Source organism: Symsagittifera roscoffensis, chromosome 2 (assembly GCF_963678635.1).
Source record: "Symsagittifera roscoffensis chromosome 2, txSymRosc1.1, whole genome shotgun sequence".
NCBI classification, from domain to species: domain Eukaryota; kingdom Metazoa; phylum Xenacoelomorpha; order Acoela; family Convolutidae; genus Symsagittifera; species Symsagittifera roscoffensis.
In genome coordinates, this window is record NC_087063.1 from 79,414,842 (window position 1) to 79,437,933 (window position 23,092).

The 23,092-nt window shown below is 35.3% G+C and overlaps 1 protein-coding gene across 3 annotated transcripts in view; it reads left to right on the forward strand.

Annotated features, from left to right (window-relative positions):
- LOC134840597 (hepatocyte growth factor-regulated tyrosine kinase substrate-like) overlaps positions 1 to 22,679 on the forward strand; it is a 73,442-nt gene extending 50,763 nt beyond the window's left edge. For 2 of the 3 annotated variants that reach the window (XM_063856515.1, XM_063856516.1), the window contains 2 exons: positions 16,162 to 16,383; positions 20,816 to 22,679. In XM_063856515.1, the coding sequence (XP_063712585.1) occupies positions 16,162 to 16,383; positions 20,816 to 22,481 (1,888 nt within the window). In that variant the 3' untranslated portion in view covers positions 22,482 to 22,679. Of the gene's footprint in view, positions 1 to 10,916; positions 11,074 to 13,201; positions 13,454 to 16,161; positions 16,384 to 20,815 lie in introns of those variants that run through there. The other variant, XM_063856514.1, reaches the window with a different exon arrangement.
- The last annotated feature ends 413 nt before the right edge of the window (positions 22,680 to 23,092 follow it).

The following is a 23,092-nucleotide window of genomic DNA, read 5'->3' on the forward strand; positions in this document are numbered from 1 at the left end:
CGTGAACGACTTGAAAGAGCTTGAACAAATTTTCATGACTCGGAATTTTTCTAATTACGATTCAAAACAGGGTTCTAATTTTAACGCCCAAGCGGCCAGCAGTTTACTCTCTCAAGTTGAACCGTTGTCGCATAATAAAATGAGTGGGATTCAAGCAAATGGTTTGACAGGTTATTCGCATGTTGCATCTAATGTTTACCCAAATTCTCAGAATCCTCAAATGTTTTACCAAAATGGTCTGACTCATAATTATGCTTTGCATGGAAATAGTAGCGTAAATAGTAATCATTCCTGTTTGAGTAATTCTTTGCACACAAAGAATCAGAGCACATCAATTAGTCACGGAAATGTTGATTCCCGAACCCATAATTTTCCTATTCAAACTGTTAATCCTGTAAACCAGATGTCAGCTTTTGGCAGCGCGCATTTCAATCAGAATCAAGTTAATGCTGTGACTTCTAGTTATCAATCGGGAAATTTTTCGGCTTATTTGCCCTTCACCAGGAAATTCGGCCAAGGTAACTCGATGTCTTCAAGTGATGCGTCTACTGGTGCTTACAATGCTGCGCAGAGTACAATTCAGGCATCTCAAAAGTTGCACCCTGTTTCAATGACCAGCTCAATAGCAATACCAGCAGCGGCATCCCAATTTTACCACAACCAGAGTACAGCCAACTCCTACGCTAGTCTGAATCAAAGTTTGAATAAGAATACTGAGAATAATTTCTCGTCTGCCGTCACTTCGGGACCAAGATCGCTCAGTCCGAGAATCGATAACCCTCTCAATTCCGCCACGAACAATGTGCATAACCAAAACCCCCCGGTGTCACATGCTCAGTATCTGACCAATGGTGCTACGACTCCCAATTTTACTTCAAATAATAATACGATTGTGAATGCAACTGTGACCATTAATGGGTCTTTGTCCATGAGTCAAAACAACAATGATCACGTGACTTTTTCTTCTGGGATGAAATCAGCGAAAAGCTTGGGTGACTTGACAAGTTTACTTGTGACCTCAGAAGCGCCTCCTGTTCCAGCCTACCAGTCCACGTTTCCAGAGGAAAGGAGGGCTGGTTTTAATGTGTATCTCCCTATGTCTAGTTACTTAGCAGCTAAAAAGTAGTTTTGAATGTAAATTTTCCTTTCATAGTTTTATTTATCCCGAGGAAATTAAATTTACTGGCTTAATTTTGTTTTTAATGGTCTGAGTAAAAAGCGAAAAAAGCCCACGTTTTTATCCAACTTGATGGTTCCTTCTTTAATTAACGGAACATTTTGGAACTAGCATCGATTCAAGCTATGTCTCCTTACAAATTTGTGAAACAACTAGTGTAACCGAATCAATGAGTCATTTATTTGTTAGTCTGTGCCAGTTTTTTGCACCAGCAATGGTATTGCAACCGGGTAATAGACTTTTTTCCGTAAGCAAATTTGTCTACAAGACTCGTCTGGACTCATCTCTACCTTGTTTCATTATGTATTCAAATTTCTCAGCGTTCCTGGCCAACCGAGCCTGGAGGTAACGAATATGCCTGGGCTGCCAAAGGTCCCCAGATCGAGTCTGACCAGGATCTAATTTATTTTCAAACGAGATATATTCTGTTTAAAAAGATTGTCGGCCTATTATTTGTCTGCTTATCTGTTGTCGGCTTAGTTGTGACATCTTGGAATTGTTTTTTTTTTCTACCAGCGATTTTTTAATATTGTTTTTAGTGTATATTTGTCCCATATTTTTGATTTTTTTTTCGTTTTCTCGAAAAATGTTTCTCTCAAACTTAAGTTTTTGGTTTCAATGGACAGAACTGTTTTAAAAAGCTCCCCTGCATAAGTGGCTACGATTAATTTATGTTATGGCCCTCGGAATTGTCAAAATTCTTATTTTTGACCGTTTCGTGGATCTTTTCGACTTTTCTCGAAAACTTACCTCTCAAATCTGATATTTTGAGTTTAATGAGACAGAAGTTAGTGGGAATCTCCTCTGCATTAGCGAACACTAACAAGAAAAAATTTTACAAGAAATTATCGCCCTCTGAAAAGTCAAACTTTTAATTTTTTTGACCGATTTTTAAACTTTTCTTGAATATTCTCGAAAACTACCCTGCCATACCTAAGATTTTGGTTTCAATTCTCAGAAAGGGCTTAGTTATGGCCCTCGGAAAAGTAAAATTTTAGATTTTATGGCCGTTTTTTTAGAAGATTTAGACTGTTCTCGAAAACTATTCTGCCAAATCTGATATTGTGGGTTCAATGAGATAACGGGTAGTGGGACGCTCCTGTGCATTAGTGGACACTTTAAAAAGTTTTACACAAGAACTTATCGCCTTTGAAAAGTCAATTTTTTGATTTTTTGATCGTTTTAAACTTTTTCAATATTCTCAAAAACTACCCTGCCGTACCTGAGACTTTGGATTTAAACGGTTTGCAGAAAAACGTTATGTATTTTGGCAAGTCTTTTGAACGTTTTTTAGAACTTTCGACCGCTTAGAAACTTTTTGATTTTTTCTAAAATCTTACAATCAAATCTGAAATGAATAAATTCATTGGAAAACGAGCTGTGATAATTGTTCATGCAGAAGCAGCGATTCCTTAACTTTTTAGAAGAGAAATGTTATCTTTTTGGGAAAATTGATTATCTCAAAAAAAGTTTCTCACTTATTTTAGTAGAGAAACAGCTTATTTTTAAGGCAAAGTCCAATTTTCGAAATCACGCTTTTCATGCCGCATCAGTAAAGCAAACTCAGTCAATATTACCTGAGTACCTCCAGCTTTAGCTCTGCCTGAAGGACAATTTTGGTTCACCTAGTTTTTTTCATTATCTATATATTTTTTGACTGTTTTTTTATGTTTGTTTTGTATTGCAAGTGATCGGAAGCTCTGCTTCACCTCTGTGTAATATTATTTAGGTTGCTTGTTTGATCCGATTTGGAACGAGGTATAAAAAGAGCATAAAAGAAAATGCTCTTTTTATTCTTCGTTCTTTCTGACTGTTTTTTTTTAACTTTTTGAATTTTCTCGAAAACTACTCTCCCACATCTGAGTTTCTGGGATCACTCAATAGAATGGTTTGTGTGAAGCTCCTTTGAAAACAGGTCTTTGCCAAATTTTTTTCAGACTAAAACTAATGGCCCTGGGAAATGGAAAAATTTTGATTTTGACCGTTGTTTGGCTTCTATCGATGACTCTCCTGCCAAACCTGATATAATCGGTTTAACCGAAACAACAGGTTTTTGAAGTGCTACCTTTTTACTTGTTTTTGCCTATTTTTTTGAAAAAGTTATGGTTTTCAAAAAAAAAAAAATTTGAAACTTGCTGTTTTTTGAAAACTTTTTGATTTATTCGAAAACTATCGTGCCAATTCTCAGGTTCAGTGTTCAATCGAGAAACCCGATTTTGGGAATCTTCTCCACTTTAGCGGCCACGACTTGCTTGCTGCAGACAAAAGTTTTGGATTTCGGGAAAGCAAGTTTTGTATTTTCTGACTTTTTTTTGTTGAAACTTTTTGGATTTTCTTGAAAACTACTCTATCAAATCTGAGATAAAAAATTCAATCAAAAGAACTGGTTGCGAGATTTTTTCTGGCGGAAGTGGCGACTCCTTATTTTTTTCACTCTTCGCACTATTTATTTTAGCAGAGAAACAATTCAAGTTTTGAGTTAAGTCCATTTTTTGAAATATTTCATTTCGTCCTGCGCCAATAAAACAAATTAAAAAATTATTCATAAAAGCAAAGCTTGTGTGATAGTATGACCTCGCTTTATTTCCAACCTAAGTCGCAAATTTTGGTGTTCATTTTGAAAGTGTTCATTTTGATCAATAACCAGCTAATAAGTACAGCCTATGCCAAGGATATTAACACCTTGAAGCTAAAGTGCTATTTTATTACAAATAGCACTTTAGCTTCAAGGTATCATCGATCTGTAGCGTAGATGTAGGGAAGGAGACCCGCAACAAAATAAGAGGGCTCGAACTTTGGCAGATTCGGATGTTTTAAATGAACTTTTTCGTATACTAGTTAAAATGCTTTCGCTCTTGAAATTGAGGCATGTTATTTGGTAAATTTGTTTTTTTTTTCAAACTGACTACTACTGCTATTGTGTCATAATTTTGTAGACTCAAAGTTTTACTCATTCAGTCTTTCCCAGTATCAGTTATATTTTTGCTCGTGTATGCGAAGCGCAACTTCGCCTGTGTAAACACGTACCTCCAGCTTTAGCTGCCCTCTAGTTTTATTTTATCGAGACGTGCAGAAATTTTGGTTCGCCTAGTTTTGTTTCAACTTTTTTCAATTTTTTTTCGATTTCTGTTTTTTTTTTTGTTTTTGTATGGCTTCGATTTGCCTCTGTCTATTTTGAAAAAAAAGTTTGGTTTGTTTATTTATTTCTATACAGTTTTTTTTGCAAAAAGTCTAAAATTTGTTCACGCTCAATTTTGATTTTTCGCGGTTTGACTTGTGATTTTTTGTGAAAGTTCAAAACATTTCCATTTTTGAAAGGAAGGCAAATTCCACTATCGCACAGCAAAAGTGTTCAGGTCACGGAAAACGTGATCGACTTCTAATTTCGAAAATGGAAATTAATTTCCATTTCCAGATTTCCCAGCGAAATAAAAGTTTTACCTATTGAGGGTAATTGAAGCAAAAAGGTGTCCATCATATTTTTTTTTACAAATTCAAAGAGCTTTAAGGTCCTTATATTTTTTCTTCGAAATTCAAAAGTGTTTGAAAAATGAAGTCAGTTTGTTTTTCAGTTTCCTTGCGTTCATTACTCTTTTCCAACTGTCAGTTGGTTATGTTTCCTTTTATCAGAACTATTTTTGCCGTTTTTGCTTGTTGGCGAAATTTGCTTTTCAGAATTTTATTGCTTCACTTGAGTTGTACTGATCAAGAAAGTCCTTTTGATTCTTAATAAAGAATATTCTTCTAAGTTTTCTGGATTCATCTGGTCTATATTTTTTCAATGCTCTTTCTTTTCGTTTTTTTCTTCAAGAGTTGAAAGAAATTAATTTTTTGGTTATCCTGTTCATTGGCTATTTTCCCAAGTTTTTGTTGGCTATGTTCTCATTTTTTATCTATTCCATTCGTAACATATGTTTTTTTAACCTAAAAGCTACTTCGTTTCAGCTCCTTGTATTTTAACTCTGTCTATGCAAAACGCGTTAGAGTTTTGGATTGTTTTTACACTTGCGAAGAGGAGAGCAAGTGTCTTGTAATAAGTTGATACAATGTTTTTTTATGCTGTAAACAATTTCATTGTGGTTGCAAGTGGTGGTCATTTTAGTAGTTTCAGGGCGGACTTAAACGTTTTTTCGAAATCATTTTCTATCGGCTCAACTGGTGTCTGCTCAAAGATTATCGTTCTGTTTCGGCTTCGTAAGTTCTGTTTTGTTACTAATATGCTTATGATGAAATTTCATTGAGATATACGAAATTTTATGGTTTTCAAATGTTTTTGTCGTATCGCAAGTGATGCGAAGCTCAGCTTCGCTTGTGTTGAAAATGATTTATATCAACTTTGTGCATATAAAAATTTAAAGTTTTCAAGAATGAAAGTGTACTGGTTACCTTTCAAAAATTTCCTGACTGTGTAATCTTTCTACATTTTTTCAAAATAATGTCTCAAAAAAGTTGGCGAAAGAGTATCTTATAGGTTTTTTGGAAAAATTCGGGAAGTCAATTTGATCTATCCATCTTTTCTTTTTTAAAAAACTTACTATGAATGGCTATTCAGGTAGTTGAAAAAGAACTGCAACTGAAATTAAAATGAAGCTAAATAATTCAAAAAGTTTTTCGCAATTGATTATCTTTAGGTGTCGCAAGCAACGCTTGTGTTATAAGATCAATATTTTTCCAACTTTATCCGCAACTTTCTTTAAACAGTTCTTATGTTTGTTTTCGGTTCAGATTAGCTTGGATTTGGAGGTTTCCATTGAATTTTGGTTTTTGCGCTTATTTAGCGATGCTTTTGTTAAAAGATCATTTCGTTCTTTCCAACCTTATTGGATTTTTTTTCAGTTCGATTTTAATGGCTTTTCTGCTGTTTTTTTTTCAAAATCGTGCTACATTTTTTTTCAGTAGCTAGTTTGTAGCCGCTGTTTTATTCGTTTTGATTGTAACAAATTCAGTATAGTTAAAATTTCAGTATAATTAAAGCTTGCGTAGATAACGAAATCCATATATCCGTCAAAATCACGTCTGCCTCAAAGTTTTTATATCCTTTTACCCTTGCGATAAGCAATGGTTTTGCAACAGGGTACAAGACTTTTACCATGAATAATTTTGCTTACATGATGACTGAAATTGTTGGCCAACTCTATCTGTGCTTCAGTCAGCTAACAGATAAGTTTTGAGCGTGTCTGCTTTTTAAATGCAGGTTCTATACGAAATCTATCTATTATATATTTAAATGCGGGCTTCACTATCTTGCTACGTTTAAGCTTTTTCAACGTATTTTTTTTGCATGTTTAACGAAAGAGTTTTTGCACGTTAGAGCTATGCCGTATATTGCAATTTTGAAGAATTTTTTTCAATTTTCCAGTTTGATTTCCAGGATTATTTCATCAATTTTGAAATTAGCAACAGAATAGTGGGATGCTGTCAGGGTTCTCCAGGGGTTGCGAATATGGTCTCCAAATTTGAACACCCAAAACCTTTTAGTTTACGAGATACGGCGATTTTTCGTTGGATTTTTTCAAAATTTTCAGAAAACTCAATATCAGAAATAATCTTCAACTTCGAAATTCTCAACACTGTACTTAAGGGCTGTTAGGGAATTTTCAGGAAATGCAACTTTTGCCTTAAAATAAGACTGCTCATATTTCTTTTCATTTTTTAACTAAAACTTAGATTTTAAAAAATTCAAAAGAAATTTTCAACGTTGTAGTGTTCTCAAGAGTTCCAAGTTGCAAATCTTGCGTAAAAATGCGACTGCTCTTGTTTTCTAGATGAGACGTTTTTCATGTCTTTTTTAGATTGTTAAAAGAAATTAGATATAAAAAAGTTCTTTAAATTCTCATATTTATAACCAGGGTACAGCAGTTGCGAATTTTGCTTACAAACATGAGTGCTCAAATTCTTGTAGTTTTCGAGATATTACGTTTTTTGTTATTTTTTAAAAAGTTTTCAGGAAACTTCAAATTTTTTTCAAATTTTGACTTTGCCTACCCTGCTGTTGGGGGCTGTCAGAGTACGCTCATGGGCCGCGAATGTTGCCTCCAAATGTTACTGCTCCAATATTTCTAGTTCTCAAGATATGGCTTTTTTGTGATTCTTTCAAATCTTCAACAGAAAACTCAAATTTTAACTTTTCAAAGTAATTTGAAATTCGTAACCCTGTAGTAAGGACTGCGAGGGTTATCTTAGGAGTTCCAAGTTGCAAATCCTTGTAATTTTCGAGATGTGACGTTAGTTGTGATTTTTTCAAAAAATTTTCAGAAATCTTAAATTTAATTTGAGAAAACTCAGTATTTGAAACTCTCAACACTGTAGCTGGGTAATGAGATTTTTCTCAAGAATAGCAAATCTTGCGTTCAAACGCGACTGCTCAATTGCTTAACGTTTCCGAGATGAGACGTTTTTGTGTCATTTTAAGATTAAGGTTTTGAGATAAAAACGACACAGAATTTTGGTTTTTCAAAATTTGAATTTAAAAAAATAGAATAGAATTTTTTCACACTTGAAATTACCAATCCTTTAATTGGGTGCTGCCATAGTACACTCAAAGGATGCAAATCGTTTTTCCAATATATGCTGTTTTATATGCGGTGTTAAAAATTCGAAGCACCGGTGGTGCGTTACACGCTGGTTTGTTTTTAAGTTGGCTGTAAATTTACCAACTCTGATTTCGGAATATCAGTTTTTTTCGTTTTTTATTTATCTTTTTCTGTTAACTCGGCCTAAAACTTTCTGATTATAGTATTATGGTTAAGCTATCTATTTTTAATTCTTTTGATGACCAGAAAGAGTTTTTATCGAAATGTTTTGAAGGGGAGACTTTATTGCGTTTGTTTTTTTTTTTAAATCGGCTGAGCTTGTGTCTTCTCAAGAAATGTAGGCTTTCTAACCGCTTTGTAAATTATGTTTCGATGCTAATTTAACTGTGTAACTTGGCGTGTTTTGTGCAAGGAACATCCTTCAAGACAGCTATATGAAAGCTTTTGGAAGATCGATTTTCAGACCTAGTTTCAGACCTACTTATTTGAACGGACTCAACGAGTTTTAGTAAATGGACAATTCTCTGATTGGAAGAAAATAACATGCGGTGTTCCTCAAGGCTCGATACTGGGACCTTTGCTTTTCCTAATTTACGTAAATGACCTTCCATCAGCATGCAAATCAGTTGAAGTAACACTGTTTGCAGATGACACCAACCTGACGGCAATTGGTTGCCAAATAACTCAAATTAGAGAAGATATTGGCAAGCTGGATCGTTGGCTTCTCGCCAACAAGTTAATAGTTAATAGTGATAAAACAAATCAAATGAATATAAAAAGTGCTTCCAATTATCGCTTCAAGCTTAATTCTTCTAACATTATACTAAAACCCGTATGCAAATATCTAGGAATTTATATAGATTGTAAGTTATCTTATCAAACTCATATTGATAATGTTAAAATGAGACTCGGTAAACAATGTGGAATTATATCAAAACTGAGGCATTACGTGCCGCTTTCACAATTACTAGAATACTACAGAAGTAATGTTGTTCCTATAATACAATACGGAATTCTGATTTACGGTTGCTGCAGTCGAAGTTCACTGGAGTGTTTATTTCTTTTACAAAAGAAAATAATTAAATTTATGTTCTTTCGAAAGAAAATGTACTCCTGTAATGACATTTTTCTTAAATACAATTTTCTATCGGTTTTCGAATTGCATGTATACGAATTGCTCAAATTTGTTCTGCGCTCAATTAATTCCTTTCATTCAGAGAGTTTCCTTAACAATTTGTTTGTTTTTAATAATCGGCAGAGACAAACAAGAAACTCAAAATACAATTTACTATTAGAACCTCTTTGCAAGAAAAGATTTGAACGTTTTTCTATTCGATATCGTGCTTGCAAGCTTTTTAACTTATTGAGACTGCAAAATATAATTCCTGAAAATATTGAAAGTTTTTCTGAGACAAAAGTAAAAGTGTTTTACCATAATTTCAAAAATACATTTTTGTTGCAAAACGACGAACTAACAAAACTTATCTACGATTTGTAGTACTTTTTCCCTTTTTCCTTTTTTCTTTAAAATGATTATCGTTGGTTAAATGCTACCAGGCAACTGCTCTAGCTTCCGATTCTCGTGCTAAAATATGAAGCTCTAAATCCTTGTAGTTTAGGAGATATGGCCATTTTTACGATTTTTCGAAAAATATTAAACACTTAGTAAAAAAAAGAAAAAGAAGGAAAAAAAAAAAAAAAATTATTTTTCTTAAAAATTATTTTAAAACTCACCTGCGACCGTGAACCTGGTTGTCTTAAGTTAAAGTTGATGGGCTCTTTCAGTAACGCCAACAAAAAATCTTAACTTACGGAAGAAAACCTACTTCAAAACTTTTTTTTTTTTCAAATTTCGTTTTTTTTTTTTTTTTTTTTCATTAAATATTAGTGTTAAATCTTTATGTTTGAACAACTTAAGGGTAGACCCTGGAGGACCTTTAGGTCCCGTTGTCTATCCTCTCTAAGTCGCATCATTTAACTTAAATTATAAATATATTCAATGTTGTATTTAATGCTGACTAGAGAAATAAATTCTTTCTTTCTTTCTTTCTTTGTTTTTGTCTCAATTTCTGTCCGATAATTTCACATGCTTTAATTGTGTTGTATCGCAAGTAGAGTTATAGACACATTTTTAAGATTTTGGCGATTTTTAGCATACCAATTCTTTGTATTATAATCGACCTTTTGGTTTGAATTTTTAACTAATTTTCCAGTGTGTGATGTATTTTTTTCAAGTTTTTGGAAATTGTTCTTGATTTTTTTAATGCATAGCAAGTTGTGCGAAGCTCTGCTTCCCCTATGTGTCTACAATATATTGTGAAGAAGGGGGTAGCGATTAGATTTAGCTTTTCAAAGATGCGAAGTCCTTGAGCGGTTACCGAAAATATATAAACAAGCAACCTTTCGATAAAGTAGCCAAATAACACTTTAAAAGCTTTTTTGTGTCTGTTATATGGCTCGAAATTCATTGTTTTACTTATTGAAAACTGGATCATAAAGCTTGATTCTGATTGGTTGAAATGGATCTCTTTAACAATATCGCCCCTTTTGCCAAAGGGGGATATTCATTACTAGGTACCCGAGGGGGGACATAGAAAGAGATCCGATGAAATTAACAAATGCGAGGGAGCTCTGAAGCTTAATTTAAACATATTGCTCATTCAACGATTTGGTATTTTTGGGCGGCGTAACAAAAGTTCCGAGTTTTGAAAAGATTCATCAATCACGTATCAAACTTTTGCCCTGAATCTGATGTAATTGCGGACATCTCGAAATAAAAGTGACTAAAATTTTTATTCGGTTCATCCGTCGGTTGGAAACAAAATAAAGCGCCATTTCTTTGTTCTGTGACTGAATGTTTAACTGTTTTCTCCCATAATTAATCTTCTGTAAAACATTTTACATGTAAATTTTCATGCTCGAACCTTGAATTTATAAAGTAATCAGATGGCAGTTATGCAAAAAGGTAAAATGCTCAGTGGTTGGAAAATTGACCAAGTCTCCCTTGTTTTGTTTTCCTCAAATAACAGTTTGTTGAGTTTTTTCACGCTCAGGCTGAGACAGAAATGCAATTACATGCACAATGCTTCCTGTCTAAATTTAAATGTTCATCACTGAATTGAAACAATGATTTACGATGAACGATCGTTCCAATTGTGGTGTGTGGCTGAGAAGGACTTCATTTTGTTTTAATATTCTAACGTCAGTTCTATTTTAAGAATGCTTCAGTTGAACGGAGTGATGTTCTCGTTCAATTTCTCATCGGTTAATTATTTTCAGATCTGAAGTTGTAATTTAATGCCAAAATTTTGACATTTAAGCTGAACTCTGAAGAATGCCATTTAGCACTGGAAATTTTGACAGGTTAGTTAAATGAACAACTATCGGGCTAAGATTTATTGGCTTTTTGTTCCGACCATGTCAACTGAAAGTGAGTGGAAGGAGCTTCGTCGTAGGGTCCGTTTTCTCGAACAAAAACTGACGACCTCGAGCCCTATAAGTCGTGATTGGGATTATGAAAAAGTTGTCTTTGTCGGGAAAAACTAGCTTGATTTTTTGTTTGTCAGACTAAGTAAGTCGAAGTTTGATGAGAGGCTGGTCTCATATTTTTTTTGGTACAAGTGTGATTGTTGGGTACCTGAAAAAAAAAGCAAGTATGAAATATGGGTCCCGAAATTTTTTAGAAAGATTCAAAAACAAAAGTAACCAAATTCTTTACCTGTTTCCAAACTTTTTAAGAACAAAAAAACTCTTATAGGGACTCCATCTATATTTTAGAGAACCAACTATCATATTTGTACCTTCCTTTTCTACTACAATTTTAAGGTAATTTTAACCATAGTTACCGACCGTTCTGTCTTGAATTCAATCGCTCTTCCTTAAAAAATACCGGAAATTTTTTTTTTTGAATTGAATTTTATTTTTCAGTCTGTTTGGTTTCAACTTTCTGTGCTTTTTGCACAGAAATTGGCTATCCTTGATGAATTAAGAAATTGTTTCTTCGTGAATATGCATGCAAAAAACGCCTGTATGTTTTTAGTTTATTGTTGAGATTACAGGTTCTAATTCGCTTCTTCAGAATTTATTTTGACTGGAAGTTGCTCGATAAATACTGTAACGCTTAAAAAAACTCATTGATTCATTACGTTTATCATCCTCGACGAATGCAAAGTTAGTGCAGATAATTAACCCACTTCTTACCATCCATAAACCTAAAATTTAGATCCCACCTTTGCTAATTTCTTAATCCTCCTTGAACACATTACCACAGTGAAAACGCACTTCCTGAAAACTTACTGAAAAACAATCTTACTGACGCTTAATCTGGGGGTGCAGCAAAAAGTTATTAAATATAATGCCATTGGGCGTACTGTTCTGAATTAAGCAGCTCGTGTTTGGTAGAAACCTTCATTAAATGAATATTTTTGGGATGAGCTTCAAAAACGACAAAACACGGCACTGAGAATTGTAACTGGCACAAAATTGACTACAGTTGAGCATCTTCAATGTGAAACTCAAAAGCTGCCCGCTAAGGAACACAATGAAATGTTTAGCGAACAACTGGCTGCCATCAACAAGAACGATGTGACTACCAAGCACAACTTATTGTCGAGACTTAATATAACAACGCTTGCCGAAAGTTTTAAATCAAGAAATAGCTTGAAAAAAAACAGCCTTTCGCACACAAAAAATTAGCTTTATGTCGTTGCTGAACAATTGCTCAAAGTGTAACGCTAGTCTGCATGACATAGACTACCTCTTTAACTGTCCTTCGAAGCCATTATCTTGTAAACTTGACGACCTGTGGGACAACCCATTGAAGTCGCAAAATGGCTTAACATACCAACATAGCTGGGCAAATGGTAGTTTTTCTCGGTTCTTCGCTTTAATTAAAAACTGCCCACTATTATCAGGCATGGAATTTTTGCCCGGCTCTCCGTACCAAAAACTGCCCAAGGGGTCCTTCCCGTCGAGTACTGCATATAAACAAAATGAAGACACGTGTTGGGCGACCCTTACTGTTTGCAGATACAAACAAAAACAAGAATGCACAGGTTTCCTCTGAGAACAGACATTTGATTGGTCAACAGTGCAACCAATCATACGGCTTTTTGACATATTAAGTATTGTATTATGTAAGCAATGGAATCTCATATTCATGAGGGTTTCTAAGTACTTTTGATCGCATAATTGAAATATTCTGAATCGAACTACAAGTTTTTACCTTTCTGCCAATGGTGAGATAGATGATTTCTCTTAGTTACAGAAAAGCTTTGCGTGTAAAATTTGGGGCTTTTCATATTTGAGTCGACTTTGTGAATCTCGAATTAGCAGGCTGGAAATGATACTGTTTTTGATTGGTGCTAATAGGTTGAATTGTCTCTATATTAGTTATAATCTCGAGTTCAGTTATATATATTTTTTCCAACTTCGACTTTATTTCGATAGGAATAAGTAAAACTACCCTGATTTCCACGCTTTTTTCTTCTAGACTGTTGGACAAGGCGACCAGCCAGATCCTGCTTGAGCCAGATTGGGATGCGACCCTTCAGCTGTGTGATGCAGTGAGAGCGGGCGAAGTGACCCCCAAGTATGCGGCCTCGGCTGTGTCCAAGAAGGTTATGGACAAGAACTCCAATGTCTGTCTCTTTGCACTGTCAGTGGCCGAGTCTTGCATGAAGAACTGTGGAGCTAAATTTCACGAAGAGTTGCTCACTTGGCAGTTTGTGGAGAATCTACACAAGTTAGTGTGTTTGACTTACAGTTGCTTGCAAGTTTTAACAAATGTTATTAAGTTTTTTCACTTGCAATCAGCTTTTTGTGTTATTACGAACCTTCTTTTTTTCTAACTTAACTCGCAAATAAAAGTGTTCACTTATTTGGAAATTTACTGTAGCATTGGAAATTGCATAGCATCTGTTCTCTGCTTTATTTGTGACTAGCGTTGGTGAAAATTAAGATTCTGTGGTAAGTGTGTGTGATACTCTTAATCGCTAGGGCGCAGGTACGATTCTCAGAGGTAGCCGAACTTTCACTAATTCGAGGCTTCTTTCTAATTTTTGTTATTGCACTTTACAGAGCGGCTTTTTGTCGTGTTCTCGCAAGTGTTTGCGAAGCAAAGCTTCGCCTCTGTGTTAAATTTTATCAAGGACACCGCTATTTTTTGACCAATTAAGATGCTCAAGTGAATCGATAGTGCCAACAAATTAGCTTTAATTCTATATCAATGTTTTCATGGGATGGACTAAATGTGTTAGCTATAAAAAGACAATATTCTATTTCCATTTCGCTAATTTGACGAAATTGCTCAGCTTTCAATATGAGATGAAGTCAGTGTGGGATTGAACAATGGTTCGTTTTTAGTCCTTGTCTTGTGGATTGTGGGTCCGAACCAATCTTGCTTTTTTTGACATTCCCACAGCTCTCATGTTGATTGAAGGTTTCAATATGACCATTATTGCCAATTATTTGGGAGTTGTTCCGAGTGATTGAAAAGATGCCGAGAGTTTTTGATACAGCTTGTGCATTTGACATAAAATATTGATTGGTTTAATTTAGGCTCATGAAGGTATTTTTCAAATTCAAAACCATGCAAGGAATCAAACTGCGGACAATTTTTGATGATTGCTTTAGAACTTAGTTCATGTTTACCCAAACGAAGCGTAGTAAATTATTACGAATATTTATTTTCTAACCTATGTCGCGAATAAAAGTTCTCATTTGGTGGCACTTTTGGTATATTTCATTTTAATCATATTTAAGCCTGTTTAAGCATGGAATTTAATAGCATATGTTGTTGCTTTACTTTTGGCTAGTGTTAAGTCTCGTTTGAAAAAAAAACGTATTATGAAAACTTAGGGAATGTTTTAATTTGTTTTGCGACGCTTGGAAAATTTTCGCAAATTTCGCAGAAATTTCATTTTTTCTTAAAAACGGTTGTACCTTTTTTTTAAACTACCCAGTCAAATCTGAGATGAAGATTTCACTTAAAAGAGCGAGCAGTTGTTATCTCCTTCAAAAAGCAGCTTATGTCCTACTTTAGCAGAGAAATTGCTAGGGTTTGTCGTAAAGTCCATTTTTTTGAAATTTGAAATTTTCGCGTTTTCGTATCATTACAATATATGATTACCCTTGCGATAGCAAGAGTATTGCAATCGGGTAATTGACTTTTTTCCGTAATTACCTTTGGTCACAGGATGGTCGAAATTAGAAATGGTAATTTTAGGTTCAGTTCACATTGAGTTTAATTTTATGTGCGTCTCCTTTGCTTTTAGTGTTCTGATTTTCCTCTGCTATTTTGTTTTTTAATTTTTTAGACCTTGACATCGTTTGTTTTTTTAACCTTGACTTTGTTCTGCCCAAATGATTTCGGCTTATATTTTATCGGCTTAGTGACCTAATTTCTATTTGTTTCAATATAAACATGTTTTTTTGCTCATCTGTGGATTCAACAAAATAATTTTTAATAGAAAGTAATTTTCAAATTTTTTATGACAAAGATTTTTTCATCGCCTTGTTTTTTCTTTTTTTTTCGAGTTGATAGGTTTCGGCCTACATTATATCGGTTTATCGGCCACATATTGCGTCTTTCGACGAGCGAAAAAAGTATGTATGTGTGTTTGAGCGTTTCTGTGTTTTGAGGCTTAGGGGGGCTTATAACTTCTTATCATTAGTCTTAAATTTTTGGCAATTTTGTTGTTTTGGGCTTCCTAGGTTTCGGGCTATATTCTATCGTCATAGTTGTCTCTTGCTGTTTCTTTTGACGAGCAAATAATGTTTTTTGAGTGTTTGAGGGCGACGGGGACTTCTCATAAGTATTAAATCTTGTTGATTTTTTTCGGCGTAAAAAGTTATTGTCTTCCGATGCTAATTTTAGTCTCTTGTCTCGGCATGTTTTTGTTTCAAAACTAGCCTTATTCATTGTGATAAATCTATTTTTTTCTCCTTTTTTGGTGTTGTATCGCAAGTGGTGCGAAGCTCAGCTTCGCTTCTGTGTTACAAATATCAAAACGGGTACATCCAGCATTAGCTAAGCAACTTGTTTACATCCACGTGACCGTGGCGCAGATGCGAGAACGCGAGTGACTTTCCTAATCAGCAAGTCGGAGATTCAAATCAGGAACATAGAAATAGTTTTGATTTTTTGCTGGTATTTTTGGATACTTTATTGGTTGCTAGTGTTTGTAAAATTACAACCGGTCATGGAGCAGATGTGAGAACGTGATACTCCTTGTCTCAAAATTGTTATTCAAACTTTTTTCTCAAGGTTCATTTTTATTCTTTTCCTTTTCCTTAGTTCACTTTGTTTTGCCTGCTTAGAGCTGTTTTGCATTTTCCTCGCTTGTGTTTGCGAAGCATAGCTTCGCCTCTGTGTTTCAAACTATGTTGAGCTGAGTTGCTTAGCTTTTTGTTTGTTTTCCTTGGTTTTGCAGTGCATCTTTTATGTTTCAGTCTGGCGAAGAAGTCGGAACTTCCGATCAGGACAAAGATCTGTGCACTGATTCAAGCGTGGGAGCGTGCATTCCGCAACGACCACAAATTCGCCTGTGTGCACAACACGTATGAGGCCATGAAGCGAGAGGACTTCACCTTCGCTGAGACCATGAGTGAGAGCGACTACATGTTTGTGAGTGATGTCGCGCCAGAATGGAAGGAAGACAAACACTGCTACAGGTTAAAAAAAAAGACTGGGTTACGTAGCAAAAAGCAGACAAACCATAAAGTAGATAAATACTGTATTAACCAATCAGAATCGAACAAATGTACGAAATATATAATATATTTTGATTCTTGCTTGCGTAGATTTTTCCCATTCTGATCTCCATTTTCATTGGCCAATGCTTGTATTTGTCTTTATTCTGACCAGTATGAAATAAAGTTGTCTACTTTTTGAGACCGTACTTCAATGGACTGATTATCCCGGCATTATTCGCGTCTTTTTTTGATGTGCTAAGTCGCAAATATTGTTGCGACAAAATGTGTTCATTTTGAAAGTGTTCTTTTGATCCAGCTATGAAGTACAGCCAATGCTAAGGATTTTAATACAGACTATTATGTTACAAATAGCAGGGTCGGATGTTTTTAATTTTTTTTTCGTGTACTAGTTAAAATGAGTCCGCTCTATAAATTGAGGCATGTTAGTTGGTAAATATCTTTTTTTTTTCAAATTGACTGGTACTGCTAATGCGTCATAATTGGCTTGCGTCACTTAGCAATTATCTATACTCATAATTGGCGTGTGTCACTTTCGTAGACTCAAAGTTTTCCTCATTCAGTTTTTCCCAGTAGCGTTATCGTTCATATTTTTGCTTGTGTGTGCGAAGTGCAATGTGATGTCCGAACGTGATACTCCTTGTCTCTAAATTGTTTCTCAAAATTTTTTCTCAAGGTGCATTTTTTTAAATCTTTTCCTCTTCCTCAGTTTGTTTTGCCTGTTTAGAGCTCTGTTTTGCAGACTCATAATTGGCGTGTGTCACTTATGAAATTTTGTAGACTCGAAGTTTTCCCCATTCAGTTTTTCCCAGTAGCGTTATCGTTCATAGTTTTGCTTGTGTGCAATGTGATGTCAGAACGTGATACTCCTTGTCTCTAAATTGTTTTCAAAATTTTTTCTCAAGGTGCATTTTTTTAATCTTTTCCTCTTCCTGAGTTCACTTTGTTTTGCCTGTTTAGAGCTCTGTTTTGCAGACTCATAATTGGCGTGTGTCACTTATGAAATTTTGTAGACTCGAAGTTTTCTCCCATTCAGTTTTTCCCATTAGCGTTATCTTTCATATTTTTTCTTGTGTATGCGAAGTGCAACTTCGCCTCTGTGTTTAAATTATCCGGACAAAACGAATTGAACTTTTTAGTTTGAAGTTTAAAACGCTTTTTTCTTAAATTTGGCTGACTTTAGTTGAAAAATTATGAAGACAAATCCTGCTCAAATTTCACTAGAATTATTATGGTGCAATTTGTTTTGCTAAACTTGGGAAAAAATATTTACCCCACAAAACGAATCTTTTTCGGCTTTTTTAGTCAATCAAAAAGTGCACTATAAATACCTATTCAATCAATGACGTAATTATGTCAATGTGAAACTCATACGTAGCCCAAACTTTACGTTATCGTTCATATTTTTGCTTGTGTGTGCGAAGTGCAATGTGATGTCCGAACGTGATACTCCTTGTCTCTAAATTGTTTCTCAAAATTTTTTCTCAAGGTGCATTTTTTTAAATCTTTTCCTCTTCCTCAGTTTGTTTTGCCTGTTTAGAGCTCTGTTTTGCAGACTCATAATTGGCGTGTGTCACTTATGAAATTTTGTAGACTCGAAGTTTTCCCCATTCAGTTTTTCCCAGTAGCGTTATCGTTCATAGTTTTGCTTGTGTGCAATGTGATGTCAGAACGTGATACTCCTTGTCTCTAAATTGTTTTCAAAATTTTTTCTCAAGGTGCATTTTTTTAATCTTTTCCTCTTCCTGAGTTCACTTTGTTTTGCCTGTTTAGAGCTCTGTTTTGCAGACTCATAATTGGCGTGTGTCACTTATGAAATTTTGTAGACTCGAAGTTTTCTCCCATTCAGTTTTTCCCATTAGCGTTATCTTTCATATTTTTTCTTGTGTATGCGAAGTGCAACTTCGCCTCTGTGTTTAAATTATCCGGACAAAACGAATTGAACTTTTTAGTTTGAAGTTTAAAACGCTTTTTTCTTAAATTTGGCTGACTTTAGTTGAAAAATTATGAAGACAAATCCTGCTCAAATTTCACTAGAATTATTATGGTGCAATTTGTTTTGCTAAACTTGGGAAAAAATATTTACCCCACAAAACGAATCTTTTTCGGCTTTTTTAGTCAATCAAAAAGTGCACTATAAATACCTATTCAATCAATGACGTAATTATGTCAATGTGAAACTCATACGTAGCCCAAACTTTACGAAGAAAATTATCGCCAAAACCTGCACAAAATATTTTTAAATTATCGAAGAGTGTTATATATAGTAAAAACGATCTTTTTTTATTTAACAAAAATGTGTTTTTTAATTTATATATTTTTGGAGAAAAAACTTTTTTCTAAGTTTGTTGGGCTACATAAGAGGCTCACGCTGATGTAATTATGTCAAAGATTGACTAGGTTGTAATGGAGTACTTTTTAATTGACTGAAAAGCCAAAAATCTATTTTTGGGGTAAAATTTTGGGCGCGAATTTCGCAAAACAAATTGCACCATAATAATTCTGGTGAAATTTTAAGCACAATTGGACTTCATTTTTTTTAACCTAAACTCAACCCAATTCGAGAAAAACGCAAATTAAAGTTCAAGTTCACTGCATTTGGTCCGGATAATTTTAATCAATACTGTTTTTGCGCTTTCGTGTTAAATGAAAAATCAAATCTTCTTTCGCTGTAATTAAATCCAACTAATCAGGTTATTGGTTTAATATCAGTTTTGAGCCGTATAACAGAAAATTTCCCCATTATTCTAACATCGTGCCTACAAATGGTTTGAAATCACCTTTTACACTCAAAAGTAGTTTTGATACGAAGATGCCTTGATGCGGAGTTGCTAACTAAAGTCGTAAAACCTGTTTAAAAAGTTTGTACACGCCCATGAATGTGGCGCATCGGTAGTGATGGTTCAAATGGAATTTACGAGGTGAGCTCTTAAAAGATATCCATGGCTTAATTAACCTTAAATAATAACCTCCGGGTTTGGCCTCTGGTTGGTTAATTAAAAAACAAACAATATTAAAACATGCCTTAAGATCGTTAGGGCTTGAAAAAGTTTTTGCTCCAAGCTATGCAGAAAATTTCAGAAAAATAAACAAAGTAGCCACAAATTTGTTCATATAGGTTCAGGTTCAATGGTAGCTCATATATTGTTCCTTTCCATCGTGAGTTCATGACATAAAGTTCTTAACCAGTGGACCGACAGCGTTTTTCTGCACAGCTGAACAGCTAGTATTTTGGTCATTTCAAACATGGATAAATAGTCTTCGTAACTACCATTTCTGAAATCTGTCTCTCAGATATGTCCTTTAATTGTATAAGCATATCCATTTTCTTGAAATTTAGAACACGTGCAAAAATTAACGGGTTATATGTCGAATGCACAGCTGAACAGCTAGTGTTTTGGTCATTTCAAACATGGATAAATAGTCTTCGTAATTACCATTTCTGAAATCTGTCTCTCAGATATGTCCTTTAATTGTATAAGCATATCCATTTTCTTGAAATTTAGAACACGTGCAAAAATTAACGGGTTATATGTCGAATGAACAGCTAGTGTTTTGGTCATTTCAAACATGGATAAATAGTCTTCGTAATTACCATTTCTGAAATCTGTCTCTCAGATATGTCCTTTAATTGTATAAGCATATCCATTTTCTTGAAATGTAGAACACTTGCAAAAATTAACGGGTTATATGTCGAATGCACAGCTGAACAGCTAGTGTTTTGGTCATTTCAAACATGGATAAATAGTCTTCGTAATTACCATTTCTGAAATCTGTCTCTCAGATATGTCCTTTAATTGTATAAGCATATCCATTTTCTTGAAATTTAGAACACGTGCAAAAATTAACGGGTTATATGTCGAATGCACAGCTGAACAGCTAGTGTTTTGGTCATTTCAAACATGGATAAATAAAACATGGATAAATAGTCTTCGTAATTACCATTTCTGAAATCTGTGTCTCAGATATGTTCTTTAATTGTATAAGCATATCCATTTTCTTGAAATTTAGAACACGTGCAAAAAATTAACGGGTTTTGCAACTATTCTCTAATTAGACAAAACGGCCGAGATTGGTCGCTTTTCGATCATTTGATTCGGTAAAAGTAATTTCGAGTACAATTTATCCACGATTGAAATGATCGAAAAGAGACCAATCTAGGCCGTTTTGTCTAATTAGAGAATAGCTGCAAAACCCGTTAGTTTTTTGCACGTGCTTAACATTCTAAATTTCAAGAAAATGGATATGCTTATACAATTAAAGGACATATCTGAGAGACAGATTTCAGAAATGGTACTGTCATTCAACTTGAATACTTTTACTGAATACTGTTTGTTAATGATCATTCAGCAAACATAATTAACAAAAAGTTGTTGACTCTCAATGTGCTTAGATGCCGGACTGAGTTTACTACATTCAACAGACAGCATCATTGTCGTCACTGTGGTCAATCGTTTTGCTCCAAATGCTCTTCTAAAACGAAGACAATTCCAAAGTTCGGAATCGAGAAAGAAGTGCGCGTATGCGACACCTGCTTCGACGCTCTTTCAAACAAAACTTCCTCTGCTGGCGGACAAGCGAGTAGTGGGACAGCAATGGATAGTGGCTCATCTAAAGTTGAAATCAAGGATGAAGACGAGTTCATGGCGGCCTATTTGAAGAGTTCCTTAGCGAAGGAAGCGCAGACACCTGCACCAGTTTCACGGGAAGATAAATTGAAGGAGGAAGAGGAACTACAATTAGCTTTGGCAATATCTCAAAGCGAAGCTGAAGCCTCAGGAAAACCGAGCTCGAGTAAAAAGAGTTCACGTGATCCATCGCCCAAGGTTAAGAGTTATACGGCTGGCGGAAAAGTCGCCGATGAGCCAAAAAGCGATGAGCTAGCTAAGTATATGGACAGAGCTTACTGGGAGAAGAAACGCCAAGAACAGCAAAAGATTAATGATGCCGAAAGTCCAAAGACTGTCGCAGTGAGTGCGCCGTCGAAAGCTGATGCGATTCCACGCATGGAAACGACAAGTTCTGTGGCTGCAAACCAACAGCCAGCACTGAATGGCATTTACAAGAACGAGGAATCGAATGAAACGTGCAGCATGATCCAGCATAAGTTGGACATGTTTCTGAATAGAATGAGGTCTAATGTAAACCGAGGTCGAAATATCACCCAGGACTCCGCAGTTCAGTCGGCGTTCCAGGAACTGTCTAATTTGCAGCCTATATTGGCTAAAATGATTGCGACGAACGAGATGCAAAGAAATCATTTCGAAAGCCAACAGGACCAATTGTCACTGTTGAAAGACACACGAGAGACGTTGGATTCGATGCGAGATGATCACCAAGAGAAGTTAAGACAAGAAAAGGCAGAGAGAGAACGTCAAATGATGATGCAAAGACAGCAGAAAATGGAAGCGCTGCGAGGTTTGAAACAGCAGTTCTTGTTGCACCGAATGCAACAGCTTGAATCTGAAAGACAGAATCAGGCCAACATGCAAATGCAACAGCAGAATTATCAGTTCCAAAATGCTGGAATGGTTCCGGGACAAATGCTTCCAGGGCAATATCCAGGAATGCAATCACAATCACCATACGGATCTTTAGGAGCTACAGGTGCGCCTATGCAAGGAATGGTCCAGCAACAGCAGCAGCAGCCAATGGGACAAAATATGATGTACCCTGGACAACAAGTTCCAGGAATGTACAACATGCAACAAATGAATGCCTCGTTACCACCCGGAGCCAATGCGGCGCCACCTAGTCAGAATATGAACCAACAACAAACTGCTGGTAATTATACTATGCCTCCCCAAAATCCGCAACATCAACAGTATGCTGTGAATCCGGCAGCTAGCGGTGTAGTTCCAGGATCGAACCAGCAATACATGCAGCAACAGTATCAACCAATGACAGGCGCTCCGAACTTAATGGGACAACAGCCAAACCAGAACTATATGTCGAATGGCGTAAATGCTCAACCGGTCCAGCAGCAAATGGGAGGAAACGCGCCGGCCGCTCCTCCGCAACCCGTTCACACGGAATCGCCTCTGATTGATTTCGGCTGATTGCTTACATATGGAAAACTGTTTTGTCATCTTAGCTCGTTTATGGATAATATTACAGCGAAACTTGAAATAGTAAACAATATTTGACCATGAAAATACGATATATTTATTTCGAAGTGTATGAATGACCTTTTGGTAGTGACAATAAATAATTTAGTTCAAAATTGTATCATATTTTTATAAAAATAATTTTTCAAATTTTTCTGGCTTATCTCAATGGAATCACATATGTCATCAGAAAGTCGTCTGAAGATAATTATTTCAGCGGTGATCAGTTGATGTTATAAGCTGGCGGAGACGGAAGACACATTGAACTGAAGCTCTAGATGTCTTAATAGCCTAAATACTGTAAAGCTGTTTTTGTTCCACCATTCTCACGACGAAGAAATTAACAACCTAACAGAACCCTCGTAGGGCGTTGCGTGTGAAATCCTATGGTAAATTTTTCATTCGCAAAATAGTTAGTGTCGAGAACAACTGGTCTGAATTTCCGTTTTTTGATTGATTGTCATTTTAAGCGTATATAACCACTCACTGCCCATCGGTTCCGAAAATCCTTCTCAATTATAATTAAAGCAAGTTCGAGCTTTTTCGGGCTTGGAAATTTCAAA